The sequence below is a fragment of the Ctenopharyngodon idella genome, chromosome 7, assembly GCF_019924925.1.
Source record: "Ctenopharyngodon idella isolate HZGC_01 chromosome 7, HZGC01, whole genome shotgun sequence".
NCBI lineage: Eukaryota > Metazoa > Chordata > Actinopteri > Cypriniformes > Xenocyprididae > Ctenopharyngodon > Ctenopharyngodon idella.
The window spans coordinates 24,387,447-24,410,256 of record NC_067226.1 but is presented as its reverse complement, the minus strand read 5'-3'; the positions used below and the strand labels follow the sequence as shown (position 1 = coordinate 24,410,256).

The 22,810-nt window shown below is 38.8% G+C and overlaps 2 protein-coding genes across 3 annotated transcripts in view; both read left to right on the top strand.

Annotated features, from left to right (window-relative positions):
* Positions 1-475: 475 nt before the first annotated feature.
* Positions 476-8,972, top strand: si:dkey-111f13.5 (centrosomal protein of 131 kDa). 2 transcript variants are annotated; one of them, XM_051900050.1, is made up of 6 exons: positions 476-637; positions 3,727-3,914; positions 4,582-4,827; positions 6,117-6,244; positions 6,507-6,576; positions 8,525-8,972. In XM_051900050.1, exons 2-6 carry the CDS (start codon positions 3,852-3,854, stop codon positions 8,663-8,665), a joined length of 648 nt encoding a protein of 215 aa, XP_051756010.1. In that variant the 5' UTR covers positions 476-637; positions 3,727-3,851; the 3' UTR covers positions 8,666-8,972. The 2 variants fall into 2 exon arrangements, with proteins under 2 accessions (XP_051756010.1, XP_051756009.1); XM_051900049.1 differs by lacking the exon at positions 476-637 and adding an exon at positions 2,098-2,326.
* Positions 8,973-10,310: 1,338 nt separating this feature from the next.
* The window catches only part of efnb3b (ephrin-B3b), an 82,579-nt gene continuing 70,079 nt past the window's right edge, over positions 10,311-22,810 (top strand). Inside the window, exon 1 of the mRNA XM_051900868.1 lies at positions 10,311-11,350. Coding sequence (XP_051756828.1) covers positions 11,202-11,350 — 149 coding nt within the window. The 5' untranslated portion in view covers positions 10,311-11,201. The remainder of the gene's footprint in view (positions 11,351-22,810) is intronic.

Sequence of the window (22,810 nt, the reverse complement as noted above, 5' to 3'; positions counted from 1 at the left end):
GTCCAGCAACTGTGCATGTACAAGAATGATATCATGTGGATTTCCAAAGCAATCAGTTCATGAAATTTGTCTTAAAAACAAAATTCTTAAAAACATACATTTTAAGAAGTTTGTTTGGATCTTAAGAAAAAAAGATAAAAACATTCTTAGTCGGTGAATCGGCAGATCTTTTCTTCCATATTGTTACATAAAACCTGAGTGTAATGGATTATCGAAAATAAGAAAAAAAAAAAAGTAGGGTGGGTTGTATTGGATTGTTGCACTCAAAAATTAATGTGAACCATGGCTTCATAGGGCTTATTGCTTTTATAAAACGGCTACCACACAATACAAATATTAAAGCCAAAGAATATGTATCAATGCAACTTTCATGAAGTGAAATCATTAAAAGGCTTCCTTCCGCTGAAAAAAATAGGCCCGAGACCGTGAACAGTCGCAAAGACTTTTATATTGAAACTTCTTGTGTTGTGAAATGTGAACACGGAACAAGACGCAAATGCTTCAGCGCTGTCATTGTCCGCAGGCCACAGGAAAACCCATTAAATGTTAAAAGGACAAGATCGCAGCGGACATTCAAAAGGATTTTTTTTTATGAACACAGGACTGACCTGAAGGAAAATAATAAATTTGAATGCAGGTAATACACTCGGTCACTTGATATCTCTCTCACAATACTCTTCTACATAATGCAGTAAGCTTCAATGAACAAAATCAATAGAGAACAAACATGTTTACGTTGCTAAGACAGACACAGCAACATACACATTCATTCAGTGGCGCAGCGATATGTAATGCAGTCAGCTGAATGTTTTCGGGAATTTTACAACGGCTTCGAACGCGGCTCAACCAATCAGAATCAAGGGCCGGAACTATCCGTTTTATAATTGTATTTTTTTTTTACTTCAGCCCAAGATTTGTGTTTTCACCTGGTAAATAAAACAAGTGAACACTTTGCAAACCACATAGCAACATGCTATGAAATAAAAAACATTTAGAACTACATATATCTCTTATCTAAAGAAACTTACAAAAAGTTCTTTAGCTGTGTCTGCATCTGAAGATTAGTAAGAATATTGCTGTTCACACATGCAAATAGCATATGGATTCCACCATGTGGGTGTGAGGACAGCAAAGTTTTTTGCCCTGCAGGATGAGCTATGAGTTGAAGGTGTGACATGCAGCATTGACTGCACATAGGATCGTGCCTGTCTGAGAAAAGGTCTGACTTAGTGGATGTTCTGCTGGGTGAATCTGATGATTCTGGTTCATATGTGGGCGCAAATGGCAAGAAGTTGTCAAGTGTGACTAGAAGGTTCTTTGCTTTCTGTGTGTGGGTGAAAAGAGTTGAGAATGATGAGGTCTTGGCAAAATTCACTGGGATGAACAGGTTTTTGATCAATTCAGCTTCAGACGATGGCGTTTCATCTAGGCATTAATGCTTGCCAGACATGGAGTGATTCATGAGGATACCTGGTCTTTAAAGGGATGAAATAAGATAATTAGTTGGGTATCTTCTACATGAGAATAATAGAAGAACCCATAAGCGATGAATACTGATTTGATGTAAAGGGAGAATAAAAGCGGTCTATGTACTGAGCCCTGTGGCACCCCAGTGGGTATTTGCTGTGGGGACAGCTAGTATCATGGCACCAACTTTTGCATGTGCAAGCACCAGTCATATTGTTTTTAGAAAATGTAAAAATCTGTTGTTGTTTTATTCTATTTTAATTTAAATTAAAATATGTAATGTTTCAGTTTTTGCATTTGTTTTTTGATTTGATTTACTATATTAGAATATTTCTGTTACATCTTCTTACAAGTTTTGACTTCAAAATATCTGTTAGGTTCCATTTTGAGCATTATATTCCATTTTGGGCTCTTTATATTGCACAAAATGTGACCCACAAATGAGCATGAACCCTGAAGCAAAACATCTCAAATGACTAGCGCAGTGGGAGGCTGCTCATAAAACACTTCCACACAATCAAACGCACACACATACACACACACGCTGGCAGGCATCTTGTCTGAAATCTCTTGGATCAAATCATTCTTGAATGCTAAGCAGCGCAGTCTGTTGTTTTGTTGTCCATGTTGCTAAGCGACCATCATCAAGTCAAAGGCTGAGAGAAAAGACAAATCCCGAAAGAGAATGAGACATGGTGGAGGGCAGGAAATTGTGAGTTTTTAAGAGCCAGTCTCTGATGCTGCTGTGGACCAAGGTGCAGTGTTTGTGGAGGCAAAATGTGGGACACAAGGTCTCTCGAGAAGATGGTGAACAGGACGACTCTGAGCACACAGAGAGTGCTCCACACACACATTCTGGGTGAGTGTAGCCTTAATACCACAGAAATATACTCTCTCTTCAAGCCTTCATTAGTGCATACCAGGTCACATCTAGGTTCTTCTCCAGTAGTGTAATCTGAATTCATGCCGAAGGGCAGCACAGAACATTCTCTCTGCCTCAGACAACTAGAGCAAAACACACAGCAATCAGTGCCATCAACCTTCCCACGTCCAGACTAATGATTTTGGCATTTACTACCGCAGTGTCTGCTACTGGACTTTTGTCCAATAAACAGAGAAATGTAGGAAGAGAGGTCATGCACAAAAAGAATGAATATGTATTTGTGAGAAACAAAATATACTTGCTTAGAAGTTGCAAAGGTATATTACACCCAAAGTCTCAAAAGAACATTTCATCCAAAAATGAACATTGTCATGATTTACTCAGGCTTATGTTGTTCCAAACCTGTATTACTTTCGTTCAACAAAATAACTACATGACATTTGAAAAATGTCTTTTGTATTTCACAGAAGAAAATAAGTCATACAGGTTTGGAATGACATGACGGTGAGTAAACTGACAGAATTTTCATTTTTGGTGAACTATCTCAAGCTAATGGAGATCTTGGTTATGTTTCATGTGTGTTATTAGATGTTTCTCCAGAAATTTCTTACACCATGTCTACACACTAGACACAAGGGGTGCGACAAAACGACAAATGCAAATAGAACCCATTGTAATCAGTGATGCTGTCTACACTGGATGCAATGCGACACAACAAATCTCTTGACAGGAAACTGATAGCCAGTTCTATTTCTGATGTACTGCAAGCGCTTGCGCTACTTCTGATATGAAGGACAAATGGATTTGCAATGGTTGTTTTGTCCAGTGTGGACTGCTTCTAGCGACAACAGTTGCATCTGGTTTAGAAACGGTGTTAGGATAAATAAAAAGTAGACACAAATAAGACACCTGTTGACATTAAGAATAGAACTGTAAATACGAATATGAACAACATTTCTCAGATACTTTAGTTTTGGAAGAATTTAATGAGAGATATTTGGAAAAATCTCTTTACATTACAGACTTGGGTATCTTGGCAAATATGAGCACAGTTCGAGACGTTTCTCATCTGAAACTCAAGAAAGAGTCATGTGGGTCTTTTTCCACAGGAGAAACATGTGGAAACACTTAAACCAAAGTTTTCATTTGCTCTCCATTAAATCTTGTCAGTGTCCAGAATAAACGAGAGAGATATTAGAGATAACATTTATGGTTTTTCTTTCCTATGTGCATCTGAGACACTTCCTTATGAAGCATGCATAAGATCTTCCATTTATAATACGTATTTAAAAGCCATATATATTTTTTTACGATTGTGATCAGTTGCCACCTGTTGCAACCACTGACTCTCATGCTAAAACCACTTCTTCTTTCAGAACTAGGAGAACAGTTGTGTCCGTGGTCATCTCCCAACGCTAGAACCGACAACCACCTAAAATTGGCTCCAAACTCATTCAATTCACGACCTGCAATTGGACTGGAGCAGCCCGACGCCCCCGCCATGGAGGAATTTAAGCAGTTGGCAGAGGAGGAGAAACGTACTGCCCTTAGACTCCAAGAGGAGGTGAATATTTGTAATCCTCAAGTGAACCATGTTGAAAAAGTAATTAATACAGACATATTAGACTGTAACACTGTGTCTCCTGGAATTCAGAAAGCCATATTTCAGTCTCCAGGGGAGCAGTCTGGAGAGATTTTATTAGGACTTGATTAAAACTTTCTGATAAAAAGAGTCAGCTTCTAATTCAACTTCTTTTTCCCTGTCCAGCAGCAGCATAATCCTTAACTTCTCTCCTCGCTGCATCCGAGCGTCAGATTTAATGAATGATCCGGTTGCTACTCCAATGCCAGTAGCAGTCAAATCTTTGCCATTGTGTCAGAGAAATGAGAAGAGCTTTTGTAATAGGGTGTAATTGCTTGTGTAATTGCTCTCCAGGGAAAGCAAGCAGCAGCCAAACCCATAGACGACTCTCCTCTTCAAAAGCTCAGTGCAGTTGCCCTGCCAACACTGATCATCCATCCCTTTCTTTCTCTCCTTCCCTAACGCCCTCTGTCTCCTTGTGTTCTGTTTACCTCTCTATCTCCCACTTTCCGCTTTCACGCCAACATCTTCATCATCTGACCTTCTCTCTCTTTTTCAATTCATCCTTCTCTGTCCTCCCCATTCGCTTTTATCCCTCTTCCTCTGTTTTCTTCTTGTCTTTATTTCATCTCCTTCACGTCTTCCCCAGAGTCTGCAGGCCCGCTTTCGAGAGGCCCTGCGAGCGAGGGACAGGCTGGAGGCTGAAATGAGGCGAGAGCTGCAGGTCGAGCTGCAGGCCCAGTTCAGAGCTCATTGTGAAGGCCTGAGGGCTCAGATGGAGGAAGAGAAGGTCCAAGCCGTAGGGAAGGCCTGCAGGAAGCTGCGAGAACAGCTGCACAAAGAGGCAGAGGAGACCAGAGAGACAATAATACAGACTGTACGAGAAGAGACTCAGGTTTGTATGTTTTGGTCTTTGTTTGTCTATCTTATAATTGGACATTTGGTTCCCACAATATTAAACCAGATAAACCTACATTGTGGTGATCTACCTTGAGGTCAGCTTCATAAGAGCACTAAATAATGTCTTGTTTTGGAAGTAAACATGTCAAAACATGTCTATTATGTTATTTGGGGCAATAAAGTGCTGCACGTTTAATTTTCCACTGGTTCCCTCGACCCAATGTATGATGTAGGACTTAACTCCTCTTACATAGAAATCCTCGTTTTAGACTTCTAATTCATGACCTGCATTTTGTTTTGATCTATCCCCTGCGTTTCCGTTTGTCTATACCAGGGGTGTCCAAACTCGGAGGGCCACTGTCCTGCAGAGTTTAGCTCCAACCCCAATTAAACACACCTGAACCAGCTAATCAAGGTCTAATTAGGCATACTAGAAACTTTCAGGCAGGTGTGTTGAGGCAAGTTGGAGCTAAACTCTGCAGGACTGTGTTTGGACACCCCTGGTCTATACAGTTTATAATGTTTTAAATATGGATATTTTTCTTACAAAAACCTACTGTTTCGCTTCAGAAGGCATATATTAACCAACTGGAGTCGTATGGATTACTTTTATGATGAATGGATGCGCTTTTTGGAGCTTCAAACCTCAGACAATATTTAATGCCATTACAAAGCTGGGAAGAGTCAGGATATTATTTAATATAACTCAGGCTGTGTTTGGCTGAAAGAAGAAAGTCATATACACCTAGGATGGCTTGAGGGTGAATTATGGGATAAATTATGGGATAATTTAGATTTTTGGATGAACTATTCCTTTAACACAGGACAAGGAACTGAGCAAAACCAAGGGCTTAAATACACAAGGGAAGATAATCAACATGTGTGTAACTCAATTAGAAACAATGGAAATAAACAAAAACTAGAACTCAGGCAAATGGGAACGGGGAAAACCAAACTAAAACACAATGAAACTAAATATAACCTTTACAGACAACAAATAGCAACACTGTGTGGTTGAATGATGTGCAAAGTGAAAATTTGCATCAGGTTCTTTTGTAAGCAAGTCAGACAAATCATTAAGAAAAGTGCTAGTTTTAAGTATTTGCTTCCATTAACAATTGATTATAATTTAACTACTGATTAACTGACTAACTACTGATTTGATATACTAACTGTAAATAGTTAAAGAAACAAAATCTGCCCAGTTTAAAATCTGACCAATCAGAATCAAGTATTTCAGAGAATCGTGAGTCACTCTGCTTATTGCCTTCCTCTGTCTCTCAGGAGTGTGTGAGGAGGTGTGTGCAGGACGTCGAGAGAAGTGTTCGTGAAGAGTGTGACATGAAGGCAGAAAAAGAGAAACAGGTCCTACAGGACAGACATGAAGAAGAGATATCTGAGCTACAAAACAGGCAAAAATACACATGAAACACTCCTCCTGCTGAGCCTAGATTCCTGTTGTGATGCATCTCAGCTATTCTCTTTCTCCCTCTCACCTTTTGTAAATTTCATCAATTTCTCTCTCTGTATCTTTCTGCCTTCTACCTTTTCTACATGAATCCTGGAATATATAGATTTTGTTTCGGTCGTCATCAACACTGCCTCTCCAGCACTCTTTCTTTTTTCTTTTAATAATGTTTCGAAGTCGTGCATGACTGTGCGTGTGTGTTCCAGGCTACAGCAGCTGCAAGACAGTCTGGAGCAGGCCTGCAGGGAGCGCATTCAGTATGAAGCAGAGTTTAAGGTCAGCCCCTGTAATGAGGTCATCATGAATAAATGAACAGCTCTAAAATGGGACCTACTCAAATCCAGCATCTGCAACACCCTGCAACAAAAATGACGGAATAACAGAACAGTCTCTTCCTGAGCCAGAACGTCCTCTGACTTTGGTTATTATGAACTCTTTCCTCACCATTAACGTAATTTTCCGTCAATTTTGACACAACGCTTCCCCGCCAGTGATCTTCTGAAAGAGTACAGAATCTCTGAATCAAAACACAGGCGAAGAAGCAGAAACAAGTGATAGAAGCATTGCTTATGCACATATAAAATAATGTGATCATCAAACATTCAACAGCATATAAATCAAAACTGCCTAACGTTACCAAATTAAATATCGACTCAGAAAGAGGTGAACTTTGCCAACTTTGAGGGTGTTGATGGAAGCAATCTACTCCGTCTATGTTTCGATCATCAATCTGATCAGACATAGTCTTTGATAAAAACACAGTTTTCTCAGTTTTTTGTTCAAAATGTTGTTTTTTTATGAAACTTAGTCCCATTCAAGTGTTGATAAAAAAAAAAAGTAATGCATGAAGCTAGAATCAAATATTTTTGGTGTTGTTTAAAAGTAGAGAGTCTATTCTTTTGATTTATTACATGTTCAGATATTCATAAAGCCAAATATTCTGGGGGCTGAAATTTTTGTGAAAATTATAAAAAAATGCTGGTACTGACTGGCAACTTTACAAAAGAAAAATGCTGGCGGGGAAAGAGTTAAGCTTAGTTTGTTTCCCCCATGATCTGTGCATTAGTAAGCTTGTTTCCACCATGGAATAAAAAAAGGTAATTGCAACTTTTTTTCTCACAATTGTGAGATAAAAATTGTGAGATATAAATTCAGAATTGTGAGATAAAAAGGTGCAGTTAGTTTTTTTTAATTGTTCCATGGCAGAAACGAAAAACAGAATTGCGCGATAAAGCATCAAACAAAAGAAAGAGCACCCTCAGTTGATACTGTAATAATATCATATTGAAGAAATGCATTTGGCAAACGCTCCAGTGCATATTTGTGTTTGCGATCTGGAGAACGTCAAATGTTTCTATCTACAATGTGTTTTTGCAGCGGTGAGCAATGTAGCCAATCACAGACATGATCTCTTTTTGATCTCTTGAACGCAGTGGCCAATCAGGGGTGTTTCATTTAATCAGAATCCACTCATCGGTCAAAACGCCAGAGTATTTTTGTTCAGAAAGCTCGCGAATCCTCTCATTAATAAACAAAGACACAATTTAAGAGATTAATTGTGCAGTCAGCTCCAGTGAATATAACGTAACTTAGTGAGATTGCGATGAACTGAGATGAGTGACAGCTTTTTAGTGATTATAAAGGGAGTGGTCTTAGCACGTTTTTTGGCTATGTAATTCATTCAGAATTGTAATAAAAGTTTGGTTTTTCATGCTGCCTAAGGATCGACGACCAGCATGCTACAAAGTGTCAGAAGTGACATCTAAATACATCTACATTCATTCTTGAAATTGCAATAGGGCTAATTGATGATAACCATAGCACAGGACAAAAATATGTCAAAATAGATACGCATTAAGCAATGTAAATACAGGCTAATAGATTAGTAGTAGTTAGTTTTTTGTTTTGTTTTTTGTAAATGTAATGACTTGTAAATAATCTTAAATGTCTCACTGCTTTTCTTGTTATGGTGGAGCCGTTGCTTACACATTACATCTGCACTTGACTAGAGTGACCTCACTAATTTCAGAAGCACCCTCAGTAATTTGATTCTGGAATCAGGCCTGGTTCCTCCCTCCCTGTCTTAAGAGACAACAGTGTTGGCATTTGACCTTTTGCTTGAGGACGTTTCCATCTTTGGTCATTATGATGAATCCACCTGTCTAACTAACTGCATCTGTCGAAATGAAATCAGCATGTTCATGTGCTTCCATTTCTCTTTCAGAAGGTGCAGGCCAGCTACAGGCAGTTTGTGGACCTGACTGACTCCTCCCTCCACTCTGATTACCTCTTAAAACTCCGCAGACTGGGGAGAGAGCCAGGGCTCATGGACACTGCGACACAGACTGATGAGATCACCCCTTAACTGTCATCTTGAGATGGAAGTGTTCTCACACTGATCTAAAATCATTTTAAGCATTGTTTTCTAGAAACTATAGCAATATTTGTGCTTAAACTACAAAAGCTTAAAGAAATTACGAAAACTTTTATATACTTTCCTTTATACATTTATCCACCTTGGTCCCAAGATGAAAAATTTTACAAACAATTTTTAGTTATGAAACATGTTAACATTAAATAGAAAAAAAAAAAATATATATATATATTCCTGTAATTCCTGTTATTCCCAGTATATAAAAAGTGTACTTAAGCACAAAAAATGTTACGATAAACATTTTCATATATATTTTTTTTGCAATTGCATGATAAAAGTTCTCTGTTGAACTAACAGGTTTATCCGATCAAATATTTATAAATAATTATGCATATTTAATACCCTAATTAGTCTTTTTTTTTTTTTTTTTTTTTTACATTACATTGTGATTGACAATGCTGATGAACAACATATTAAATATGTAATAATTTCCTGAAGCAGCTTACATTGTTATTGTTAATCCTACTTTTATTATATTAACACGCAATGTATCTGGTGTTACTCACTGAATCCAAATATCCAGTATACTAAACATCAATTTTTCACACAAAATTGTTGTATGAAAAAATAAATGTTTACCTTTTGTCCTCTTTTTTTCGAATCAACGTTCTATATGCACAAATATAACAGGAAAACATACAACATAAAACGTATTGTTGCTGTTGCTAACTGTTGCTATACGCCAAGAAAATCTAACATTTACCCTGTTTACTAGACGTTAAAATGCCTTTTATTTACAAACTACTCTTCTTTAAATGTAATTTTTTCAAGTCTTTTGATTAAATATAAGTTCATTACGTTATTAATTAGGCTACATAAATGTATGTGGCTGCCCAGCATGCGTGAGTGGATTGTAGTACCATTACTTTACCACTGGGTGTCAGTGTAGGCAAGGCTTTAGTCCTCCGTCCAGACGCCTTGGGTCCCATCAGCAGCGCTTAGTTCATAGTACACTTCTTAACTGTTGTTTTCAGATGTAATAGACAGGCATACAAACACAATTAATTGCAGATTTTTTTTTTTTACATACGCAGAACGTTGAAAATCATTCCAGATTCAACTGGACGGTAGAGATATTTATTAAACAAGCTCTTTATCGGCTGCATATCTTACTAAGCTTGTCATTAGTGTCGTTACCACCAGCATGAAATGTTATTACATGCACCGTTACCAGCGAATGCACTGGGGGCGCTGTAACTCCGTAAGCCGTCGCTTCTGAATGCACAGCGTTGATCGGGTGCCAGGGATCACGATCATCATATCAAACGGAAAAGAAGCAGTCACAAAATGTACGTGCTCAGAGACTACTATTATTTATTTATGAATATAGAGAATCCTTTACGTGAGCACTGGGAAATATGTTTGCAATGCATGGTATATGGATGTGTTTGTGACTGGCGTGATTTAATAGCACCTCTACATGCGGAAAAAACAAATCCCCCAAAGAAAAATCCGCTCCGTTAGTGCGCACTCCAGCCGGAAGATGGGATTTTTCTTATTCGAGCGCGCACACCTCCCCTTTCCCCCTCCCTCTGCCTCTCTCGCTCGCTCGCGCGCTCTCTCTTTCTCTCTCTTTCTCAAACAACTCAGTCTGTCAGTGTGCGCCGAGCGTTAGGAACAAGTCTCACTAGTCGGATTTGCAGCCAGTGAGAGAGACACATCGAGAGAATCCAAGCAGGACAGACGAGAAATGAACTATCTAATGACTTGCCACATCCGAGCACATTCTCAAATACCCTGCAACCGAAACCCATGAATAAGGATTGCAATATTTTTCCACCCTGGAAAATCTGGCAATAATTTTGTCAGTCTCGACACATTTGTAAATTTCTGTTGACTTGGTTTTAATTTGCATTAATTTTGCTGTTTGTTTTTATTTCCGTTAATTATCTGGATTGCAACATTTAATTTGTGTATGCGGAATTACTGGAATCTCAGAGGCAAGCAGGAAAATCCAGTAGGAGAACTAGAGGTGAAGAAGAGAAGCAGCGAGATCTGTCCAGCATCAACATGTTCTTCTGAAGAGGCGAGGAAAAGCTCATCCCAAACCATCATCCATCTACCATCACATTCCCGTCCTAATTCGTCGGGAAAAAACAGAATCAAGTGGAAGTGAAAAGGGAATGGGAAAGATAGGTCCAGCCTAAACGCCGAGGAAAAGAAATAAGCATCACGAATTTTTGGAAAAGTAAACTCTTTGCAAGGAAAAACGGCTGTGGGAATTTGTGGGAGTTTCATCCACGAGCTACTTTTCCCTAAAGACGTTTTTTTTGTGTGTGGAATTCTCTGCTTAAATCCACATTGACTGCACCTTTGTTTAATCTATTCTCCTGTGTTTAGTAGATATCCATGCAGGCTCCCAAAACACGTTGTCCCTGATCACACTGACGGATTCACCTGAACCAAATACGCTTTGTTCCGAGTCCAGAGATCTCCATCCTCTGGGAGAGTATCCCACACAGCTTTGATGGGAGTAAATAGAAGGAATTCGGGATTTCAAATGGCGAGTCTGGGCTGTGAAAATGGATTGGGAATTCTGCTGATATTCTTAGTGGATTTACTCGGGATCACGGCGACCAACATGGAGCCCATCTACTGGAATTCCTTGAACAAAAGGTAAGAGCCGCAACTAAAGGCATTGGGCACGGCGTTTATTCCCGTTTATTTAAGAAGAGCTTTGCGTTGGAGATAGTCAAACGCCTCGTGTTTTTGCACAAATCGTTGAAGGACGGCTTTGAAATGTCTCTCACAGGGGGAGAGAAAGCTGTTAAGCGCTATTACGCCGACAAGCCCCTTAGTGGATAATCACGAGTCTGCAGAAGTTACGAGCATCAATGTCGCCAGACTAATAAATGCCACATTTCATTGACGGTGTGTGTTGAGGAATTTTACGACAGTGACCGCTGTTTATTGACGCTGCGCTATTTCACTGCCTCTCCTTCAGATACGCTCCAGTTAGATTGGCATGAATTTTAGTTGCTCAACACCAAGTATTTTCCCGTCTTAATGCCGCTTAAACAATGTAACCTTTGTGAAAATGTTCTTGCTGAACTTGTGAGAACGTGTAGACATCCTCGGGACTATTTTTAGTCTTCTGTCGATACAGCTTGTTAAACAAAAGATAAAATGCCAAGGTGTAAACTTTAACGTTTCGTGACACATATTTACACCAGCCATGTAAAATGTTTACATGGAATCTGTGACTTTTATTTATAGTTGTCAACTCTGTGTAAGATAGCTACAACTCACACTTTAAACGAAACTTAAAAATGTAAACTGGTAGAACCGTATCAAAGACAAAGCAATGTGGACTATTTAGGAACTTCTCTGCTGTCATGACAGTAATTAAAACAAAAGAAGGTGTAAGCTTTCACTCTTAGTCGACACCTTCCCCTGGACTAGTTAGCTAGGAGACACCTGAAGCGAAAAGTTTTACACGCAAGTGTTAACTTTAGATGGTCAATCAGTCGCATTTCACACTGCAAAATTTATTACTCTAGTCACGGAGGTGACACGGTTTTCCATGCCGCAGGAAGGAATAGTGGGCAATTCACGGCTAGATTTCTCGTAGTATGTATCAGTAAATAAGGGGGAGGTTTCTGCAACCCAGCAACTGTGAATTAATTTAGTGGGGAGCCAAAGAAACCAATGCAAACGGCGTGTCCGGCACATAAACGACGATTTATGGCCGAGCAGACCCTTTTCTTTCTTTCGCCCTTCTGTCATTACTGGGCTTGTTTAAATGGACACCCGGCGTTGTGGGAGCACTTGTGTGCCCGGTCTAAATCGGTATGTGGGTTATGAGGGGCTATTAGTGGTGCCACGAGCTCTTGAAAGACGAATAGGTTTTTAATGTGTCCATGTGGCGCATATACCGGGCTCTGCGCTTCAACAGATGCTGCTGGGGGGGATGGAGGGGGTTTATTCTGTCCCAGTGGCCGCTGGCAGACGCTCTTAATGAGGGTTCTTGTCGGTGTTGCTTGTGTTAATCTAGCAGGGGTTTGTGGGACCTAATTTGAAGCGGGTGCGCGCACAGGTGGGGGGCTTGACCGTGACCGCGCGTTTTCTGCTTGACCTTTACCTGGGAGTGAGAGAAGCAGCACCTCTGATAATCGTTTTTAACTGATTCAATCACTTGTAATCGATGTAAGTCGATTTAAAGCGATTAACAGTGGGCGCCGGTTTTCTCACGTTTTTATGTGCACTTTAAATGCTCCGAATTCGCTTCATTTCACAGTGTAAACACTCACAATTAAAGGGAAATGGCGTTTTGCTAAAAGTATACATTGCAGTCCGTGTTCAGTTGACATTAGATGTGAGTATGCTATGTATAATTAGCAATTACTAGTAGATTGAAATTGGTTTTTCAGTGGCCTAGTGTGCATGACACTTTTATTGGCTTACTCACTTAGTAACAATCGAAAAATGTCTTTTCTATGGACATTTCAATGAACTGTCAAATTAAGTAGCGGCTCATGTTCTTCTTAATCTCAAACTAGCCAAATATTGGCAGATTAATCTTCCTGGACAATCTGCCTACATATTAAGCACTATAAATTACATATTATGGTCTTGTTTATTTGTATTATACACTCTCTTACTGTGTTACAGGTAGCATTAACACTGTAATGTAAGTGTGTTTTCTTTACGTACACCCACATACACAAACACAGCGTCGCCATATTCGTGTTTGATTCGAAAATACACTATTCAGTATGACTTTAACTGCTCACGCAGATGCAAACTTACAAGACATCTGCACCGTGTGTTTTTGCTCTAGGCTACAGGAGTCTGCGCTGTTCTCACTAAAAGTAGCTGTACGAAGGTTACATTGTTGGCAGTGCTGTATATTTAATAGGGATCAGTGAACCTCTGCTCCTCAGTGCTTTGAAGATGAGGGCCTGCACCTGTAGAATGTTTTATTCACCTATCTATATCCCATCACTCTCTCCGTCATGGCTATACTCTTTCTCGCCCTCTCACGATGGCGCTGCCATTCTCCTCCCCATGTGAAATTAGAAACATGTGTAGCCTTCAGAGGAACGAAGAAAGAGTTGAGAAGTGATGGGAGGAAAGAGGGATCGAGAGACGAGGGAGGAACAGCGGGGCTCATCCTTAAATGTACAGAAATCAATATCTTCTAAGCCATGAATGTCAGTTTGAGTTAGGCTTAAGAAAATGCAAGTCCAGCACAAAGATCACCTTGAAATTGTCTGCTTCGGGGGAAAAAATCTATAAAGCAAAAATTGTATTTGTTCATGGACACTTTAATGTAATTTCAGTATGTATAATTAATTAAGTGTGCGTAGATGAAAAATGGTAGCTGGAGACTGAAAAGACATGAAGTAGGACTTTTGAGGGCTTTTTTAGTAAAGACTAATGGTGTTTCTTAGTGAGCCAGCTTGTCTGGGAAGCGTCCTTCACCTTCTGACATTCACACTGCCTGATACATTGTTTACACACAAGAAAGACAAAGTGTGTTTGTGTGTCCTTGGTACCCAGCCTCTCTGGATGAGCAAACACATCTCTGATTGATGTTCTGTGGTGGTCAGTTAGGGTCGGAAAAATCTTACAATTGACTATGTTAAGACGCTGGTTGGGTAATTTGATCCCAAATGGTTACTAACAGTTCAGAAGGTTTCTGTGTCTTCTCTCTAAATCACCGTGCGTTTCAGTAATTGCGTTTCAGAGATTCAGATCCTGCTCAAACCTGTGGGGGGTTTTCCGATTATGAATTCAGATGAGCGATTGTGGGTAACTGTAAGGATTTGTGTTTTATCATAAATGTCACAGGGTCTGTGTGCGTACATGTGATGGGCCTTTTGTATCAGCGCTCACTCTCAGAGAAATATGTTACCCCCATGGATTTTTAATAATTAATTTACCGCAGGCTAATTGGGCTCGGATAAAAGCGCTAGTTAACCAATCTCTGGCTTAAGACGAGGCATATGAGGGAAATTTCGGGAGGGAGGTCATTTGTAGAAGAGATTAGAATAGACACGATTTCAGTAGGTCACTGACATGGTTGTGTTTAGAAAGTCATAATTTGCACGTTGATTCTGCTAAATAAATGTAAATGTATAAACAAACACAAACTTTTTTCTTTTCTTTTTTTACATGCTTGCGAACAGATTAGTGGTTTGAATCCGTGTTAATTTGCTAAATTGAGTTGATCCATTTAAGCTTCCTGACTGGATTCGCCTCTTTTGGTCAAAGGAAAGTTCAAGCGTCATCATGGTCTAAAATATATATATATTTACATATAATACATTATAATATATAATTACATCTTCAATGGTGTAATTAGTTTACTGTACTAATAGTATTACATTACTTTTTACAAATTACTTTCTAAATCCCATATCAACCTCGACCAGTTGAACATTACAAAGATAGATATGAAACTGCTCTTTTAATTCTTTCAAATAAATAATATAAAATTGCATAAATTATTCTTGAACTGACAAATGTAGCTATTTCAAGGGAGAAGGTTACATTAAAAACATACATATTAAAAAATGAGATAATGATATTGAGCGAATGCTCTCTGCACACAGTAGGTATACGGTCATGAAATACTTTAACTTCAAATCCGCTAAATCCCAGCGTCAGCCCATTCATAAATACCAGTTCGTTGGCAGAAGCTGTTAAACACCACTTCCCGTTGTCAGCAAAAGCCTCTAAGTCCACAGAAGAACCAATCAGAAGACGCAAATCGAATCATATGATTTCAAGATGAATGACGGTGTGTGTACGAGCTGGCTTTCAATTGCAGAGCTGCGAGTTTTTATCATGTTTTGTCCATCGTTACAGTGGCAATGACAGGTTAAACACAAGTTTGTTCCTTTTGCTGCTGTAAAACTGACAGAAACTGACGTTTTTATTGTCCAAAGAGGTGGACTTAGAGGTTTTTGCAAAAAATTAAATACCAATGAATTGACTAAAGTGACATTTAAAAAAAAAAAAAAATGCATTTCAGTAACTGACTAATAACCTTTTCACTGCCATTAAAGTTAAATAACTAAACCTTAAACATTTAAAATAATTTAAAAGAAAACATGTCAGACAGACTAAAGAGTTTTTGCAATGGAACTCTTCATATATATATATATATATATATAGCCTATATAAAGAAAAGAGAGAGAGAGAGAGAGAGGCTATAAGTTTGTGGTAAGTAAGAGTTTTTAAATGTTTTTTAAAGAAGTCTCTTATGCTCAACCAGGCTACTTTTATTAGATGCATAATACAGTAAAAACAGTAAAATTATGAAATATTATTATAATTTAATACATTTTAAAATTTTATTTGTGTTATCAAAGCTGAATTTTCAGCATGATTACTCCAGTCTTCAGTGTCTCATGATCCTTCAGAAATCATTTTAATATGCTGATTTGCTGCATAAAAAATATCAGTAACACTTTACAATAAGGTTCATTAGTTAAACATTAATGTATTAACTAACATAAACTAACCATGAGCAATACATTTGTTACTGTATTTGTTCATCTTCGTTAACATTAGTTAATGAAAATACTGTTGTTTGTTCATGTTAGTTCACAGTGCATTAACTAATGTTAACAAGATTTTAATAATGTATTAATAAATGTTGAAATTAACATGAACAAAGATTAATAAATGCTGTATAAGTGCAGTTCATTATTAGTTCATGTTATGTCACTAATGAACCTTATTGTAAAGTGTTACCGACATATTTCTTATTATGGAAATCATGATGCTTTGATAAATAGAAAGAAACAAAGCATTTACTTAAAATAGAAATCTTTTTAACATTTTAAATGTTTCACTGTGACATTTGATAGTGTGTCCTTGCTGAATAAAAGTATTCATCATCCAAACTGATCCAATTAATTTCCACATTATTTTTACATCTAGAGGCATCCCTAAGTTTTGAGTAGGTTTAGGGTTTGAGTTTTGGTTATTCATTATTAATAGCTTTCTATCAAAATGTTATCTCCTCTTTTAGATAGCATTGAGTGTGTGTATGTGTGTATTAGATGAAAGGTGTGTATAGCACAAATGTGTGTGAAATAGCGCTTGAGCTCTTGTATGGCATCTGCTCAGTACCCTGCAGTGAGAAATAGGTAAAATTGTGAGTGTTTGTGTGTGTGGTGCAGGGTCTGCTGGAGGCTTTACGAGCTCTCAGCAACAGGAGCTGTGAAAATGGCTCTCAGCTGATGTGGCAGAATAACTGCGGCCTGCCTGCAGACCAGACACACACACACAAGGCAATATAATGGGGAAACAATGGCGCCTTCCCTGCGGAGACAGCCAGAAGTGTGTTCAGGGGCTGTGTGATGCAAATATAAGGAACACATGTTTACACAAACACACTTCTGTGTGCCGAAATGCATCCAGACGTTTGTGGGGTGTTAATTTATGCTATTTAGAAATAATTGAAAGGACGTAGATCGTCACACACACGGTTTGATTGTTAAACTCATGCTGATGCGTGGGGAACGGTGTGTTCCTGAGAGCGGGGCCACGGGGAACAGACTTCCTAAACCCCTGCAGCGTGGTACGAGAGTGTGTGTGTGTGTGTGTGTGGTCTCGCTCTGAACATCTCTCATCACTCTGTGTTTGTTTGAATCTGTGTATTTGTGTGCGCAGGTTAGTGATGACAGTTCTCGGAAACTGGGCCTCCTCACTTAAACCATAATATTCAGACGCAGACCGAACACGTATACAAAACAGAGAATCAGTTCAACTCATTCTCCACCGTCGTCCTTGTGTTTTTCCGTTTCTTTATTTCTTTTTAGAGTAATAAAGCTGATCGGGGTCTGCACCCACCTGCTGCTACAGATGTTAAGACCTTCACTTCTGTTCTCACTCTCTTTCTTTCCTGGCTAATTCCATTCACAGGTTTAAAGGGTCACATGAGCGTTGGGCAGGAGGTTTTCTGCCTGTGTATTTGTGTGTGATTTGGTTAGATCTCACACAGACCGCCTGCACTAATCAGGATCATCCTCTCCTGCTGCCATACGGTCCAGCCTGGGTCAAACACACACTCTGGATCTGAGACAGGGACATTCTCCTTTCTCTCCTCCCTCCCTCCCTCCCTCCCTCCTTTCTTTCTTTTGTTCGTTTGTTCCTTCGTTCTTTCTTTGCTCTTTTTGTTCTTTCTTTCCTTCCTCTCTCCTTTCATTTTTCATTCTTTCATTCACTCCCTCCTTTATTTCCTTCCTTTCCCCCTCCTCTCTTTCTATCCTTCCTTCCTCCTTTCTTTCTTTTACTCTTTCTTTCTTGTCCTTTCCTTCCCCCGCCTTTCTTTCTTTCTTTCTTTCTTTCTTTCTTTCTTTCTTTCTTTCCCCCTCCTTTCTTTCTTTCTTGTTCTTTCCTTCCTTCTTTCTTTCTTTCTTTCTTTCTTTACTTTCACTTTCTTTCCTTCCTTCCTCCCTCCTTTCTTTCTTTCTTTCTTTCTTTCTTTCTTTCTTTCTTTCTTTCTTTCTTTCTTTAGTCTGTTCGTTCCTTTCTTTCTTTCCTTCCTTTCCTTCCTTTCCCCCTCCTTTCTTTCTTGTCCTTTCCTTCCTTCCCCCGCCTTTCTTTCCTTCCTTCCTTCCTCCTTTCTTTCTTTCTTTCTTTCTTTCTTTCTTTCTTTCTTTCCTTCCTCCCTCCCTCCCTCCTTTCTGTTTCTTTCTTTCTTTCCTTCTTTCCCCCACCTTTCTTTCCTTCCTTCCTTCCTTCCTTCCTTCCTTCCTTCCTTCCTTCCTTCCTCCTTTCTTTCTTTCTTTCTTTCTTTCTTTCTTTCTTTCTTTCCTCCCTCCTTTCTGTTTCTTTCTTTCATTATTTCCTTTCATTCTTTCTTTCCTCCCTTCCATCTTTCTTTCTTTCTTGAGTATCATTCAAAAGATTTACATTAAATTGATCAAAAGAGACAGCAAATGCATTTTAACGTTATTAAAGATTTATATTGCTGTTCTTTTGAACTTTCTATTCATCAAAGAATCCTGAAAAATCACTGTTTCCACAAAAATATTAAGCAGCACAACTGTTTTCAACATTGATAATAATGACAAATGTTTCTTGACAGCAACCACCGGCAATGTCTTTGCACCATCAGAAGATTGTAGTTGTAGTCCTCTTCTGGCTTCCTCTATCCTCTGAGTTGATTAGATGAACATAAAAGCCTGAGGAAAACTGCCATGTTACTATAGATTAGCCCATGTCACCCAGCCCCGCTTTTATTGACTCCCCCTGCCTCTCTGTCTGCCTTCTGATCTGGATTCAGCTCTGATATGGCAAACAAAAGAAAGGCAAGTTGTCATGGCTGATTGCAGATCTAAGGGAATGCGAGCTCAAATCTGTGCGAGATAGCACTATTTACTCTATTCTTTAGCTTTGAAGTGTTTGTCTAGTGGTCAAAATCATAACTGCTCAATAATAATCAAGAGGATACAGACGGTCTGAAGTCAGTTTGGCCAATTGTACCTTGTGATTAGGATCAGATATCTGTGTCAGTCTGTGGGTCTGTAATGGGGTCAGTGTCACTGCTCGGGCCGAAGGTGACTGATCTTAGAGCTGTAAACAGGAGCGGCAGACAGACTCATGGAGCCAGACTTCATTTGCATCGTCGTCTCTACAGTTAAAAACACACACAGTCAGAAGACAGGAGAGGAACAGCAGTTATCAACGGAAACTGGGACATTTGCAGTTGTATTCAAAGTGTGCTGCACAATGTGCAAACCTTTCCTGTCCTCCATGGCGTCTGACTGTGCCGTTGTAGTGATAAGTGTTGTCTGATTTTGACTGAGCCCTTATGATTTGTGTTAATGCCTGAGATAAAAAATAGTGTGTGTGTGTGTACTAGGACCTCTAAGGCCTCTATGTTTATGAAATCCTCCTGACCAGTTAAGTTAAATTGAAATATATGAGGAACAAATACGGGTTTGTGTGTTAGGGAAGACCAAAAGTATATGTATATATAATATCGTTCAAAAGTTTAGAGTCAGTCTTTTTCTTTACTAGAAAATAATACTTTTTATTCAGCAAGAATGCATCAAATTGGCAATTACTGACCTCAGACTTTTGAACTGTATATATATTCTTTATTTAATTTTATTTAATAAATCTGACATGTAAATTGAACAACGTTTACAAAAATAGCGCAGATGTACCCCCACCCCCCATTCCTCTCGAGTAATCAGTTGATTTTTCTGTGGAGTGCTTGAGTAGACAAAATGACCAAAATGCCCTAGTGTGTGTGTAGGTGTGACAGTTTGTAATTGTCAGTTAGGGGGCCTGGGGTTTGACGTGACCTACTTACAGAGTGTGAGAGATGGTCAATGGATCACGACCCTGAAGGCTTCCTGCCTCACACACACACACACACACACACACACACACGGTCTTCCCTTATAGAAAGCAGAACGCAGTACTCACAGTTGGTGACAGCGCTAAGGCCGCGTTCCAGCCTAACGAGAATGCACAACCCTCCCACGGCTCCCCACACACTTCACCTAGAAGAATCCGTCATGTTAGGAAACATAAACCAGTCCCACCAGCAGCGCTGTTTCCTTTCATTGTCATTGATTGCTTTTTAGATGGACAAAACTAATCATGGAGACTACAATTACTACCGTCAACAGTTGTAATCAATGCTGAATCAGTTCTCTTATCCAAAAATGAACATTCTGTCATCACTTAATCACCCTCATGTGATTCAAAACCCATATGACTTTCTATATTGAACACCCATGGAGATTCAGTATATTAAAGATAAATTGGTTATTTATTTTAATTTTTAATGTTTTATTTTTAATATTCTATGTTTGTTTGACCTTTTTTTATTTCAGTGAAGTGAATGTACTATATGTTAGTTTGATAATGTTTTTTATTTAATATTTTGTATTTTTTTTAGAGATTTTATGATTCTAAATTATATTTATGAAATAGTTATGATCCATTTATTACCTGTTAATCACTTTGTGAGCATAGACCTGGAAATGAAAACTGTTGTACATCTTGAATGCTTTGGGGCACAGACTTAAAGGGATAGTTCACCGAAAAATGAAAATTCTGTCATCATTTACTCACCCTCAGATTGTTCCAAACCTCTATAAATGTCTTTGTTCTATTGAACACAAAGGAAGATATTTTGAAGAATGTGGGAAACTGAACAGTTCTGGGGCACCATTTGACTTCCATAGTATTTTTTTCCCCTACTATGGAAGTCAATGGTGCCCCAAAGCGGCCTGGTTACAAACTTTCTTCAAAACATCTTCCTTTGTGTTCAGCAGAACAAAGAAATTTATACAGATTTGGAACAACTTGAGGGAGGGTAAATGATGACAGAATTTTCGTTTTTGGGTGAACTATCCCTTTAAGCTTGATCTCTTTATAAAGAAGGCACTTTGCCTGAAGTGAAAAAAGTTAAAAACTAAAACAAATTATAGACGTTTAAGTTTATTATGAAAATGCACAAAAATACTATTTTTAAATTTTATATGAAATATATATTTTCCAGAACATGTTTTAATGTAAAACTGTGAGAAAATCAAAGCCATAAATCTAAACAAGTTGTGTTCCAAATTTGAGGTTGATATCTCAAAAAATGAGCTTTCAGTAAGATTTTGTTTAGGTGCAGTACCAAACGTTTCCACTAGATGAAATTCGTCTCCCATTCATTTCCAATGTGGACTTTTTTGACTGCAAACAATACAACTTTTCTTTTTTCAAGACCATTTAACCTTTTCAAATCATGTCCATGATTTTAGCAAGTGCCAAAACCTTTACCAAGTTTCGTACCATATTGATAAAGTAAAAAATTCTAAAAAACTAAAACATTAAATATTTCTGTCAAAAATGACCAAACAGCACCTGAGGGTTAATATAATTGTCATCAAATCTGGTGTGATATATCTTGAAATGCCAGAATTGAATTAAATGTGAGCGCAATTGAGATTTGAGAATTACAGTGGAAGGACGGATTTTTAGTGGATTATGGCTTAATTTTTCATACATGCTGAATGAATCACTTGTATGATACTTTTATGGTGCTTTTTCATCCTGCTTAAAGTTTGACAGTCATTCATTGAATGTTAAAGAACGTTTTCAACATTTCTTACTCTCTTTTCCACGGAAAAAAGAAAGTGATATGGGTTTGAAACGACATTAGGGTAAATACAATCATTTCATTTTTTGGGTGAACTTTTCTTTTAAGTTCAAATGTACAGAATGCATCACATGACTATAATATCAGATGACATAGCCATTGTTTTTGAAAAGTGTTTCCTCAACAGTAAGAGAAGCGTTAAGCGTTTATGTGTTTGTTTGTTTGTGTGTGTTTCAGAGACTGGCAGTACTGCAGGCAGGGTGGTGGGGGCGGCAGGGTGAACCCTGTATTCATGAGCTGGGCGGCAGCTTCAGTTTAGCCCCCGGTGCTGATGCCATGTTTTAATATTGCTTCAGTATTTCAGCTGCGTTTCCTATAATTCAGCCCAGCCTTGAGATGCACTTCTGAGTGCAGTCGGCTTTGAGTTTCACCCCTTTTTTTCCTCGCTCTTTCTCTTGCACTCTTTTTCCTGCAGAAAAGCTTTAACGCATACGTCTGTTTAAAAAATGTTATAGCTTAGAGCGCTGGATCAAATCCAACTTCAGGGGTTAAATTTCCTAGGAGGCCGGACTCCCTCTCTCCCTCCTTCAGTAGCGTATCGCTCGCTTTTCTGGAGTCTCTCCTCTTCTGCTCCCTCTCCCTTTCCTCCCCTCAGAACAAAAGAGGTCTCCAATGCGCTTCACTGAAAGACCTCAAACACACACACACACACACACAAACGTCTTAACACATATACTCCTGCTTAAACACTGAATCATTTGCCAAAAATTATGCCTCTCTCGATGAATCCCCCCCCCCCCCCCCACCCCTCCTCCTCCACCTTCTCCCTCATTCTTTCACTCTCGCTTTCTATTAGTTTTCCTGTCTCTTAATCCACTCGCTCTCTCATATTACACATGTTTGGCCAGTCTGTGTGTGTGTGTGTGTGTGTGTGTGTGTGTGTGCTGGGTTTAAATAGTTGCTTGTGTTTCTCCACTCCGTCTTTTCGAAGCGGGTGGTTTGACGGG

Excerpts from the sequence above, each read along its gene's own strand:
- si:dkey-111f13.5 (XM_051900049.1), top strand. The coding sequence starts at position 2,245 with ATGTGGGACACAAGGTCTCTCGAGAAGATGGTGAACAGGACGACTCTG. Across the intron at positions 3,915-4,581 it reads CCCTTAGACTCCAAGAGGAG|AGTCTGCAGGCCCGCTTTCG; the intron begins GTGAATATTTGT and ends CGTCTTCCCCAG. Across the intron at positions 6,245-6,506 it reads ATATCTGAGCTACAAAACAG|GCTACAGCAGCTGCAAGACA; the intron begins GCAAAAATACAC and ends TGTGTGTTCCAG.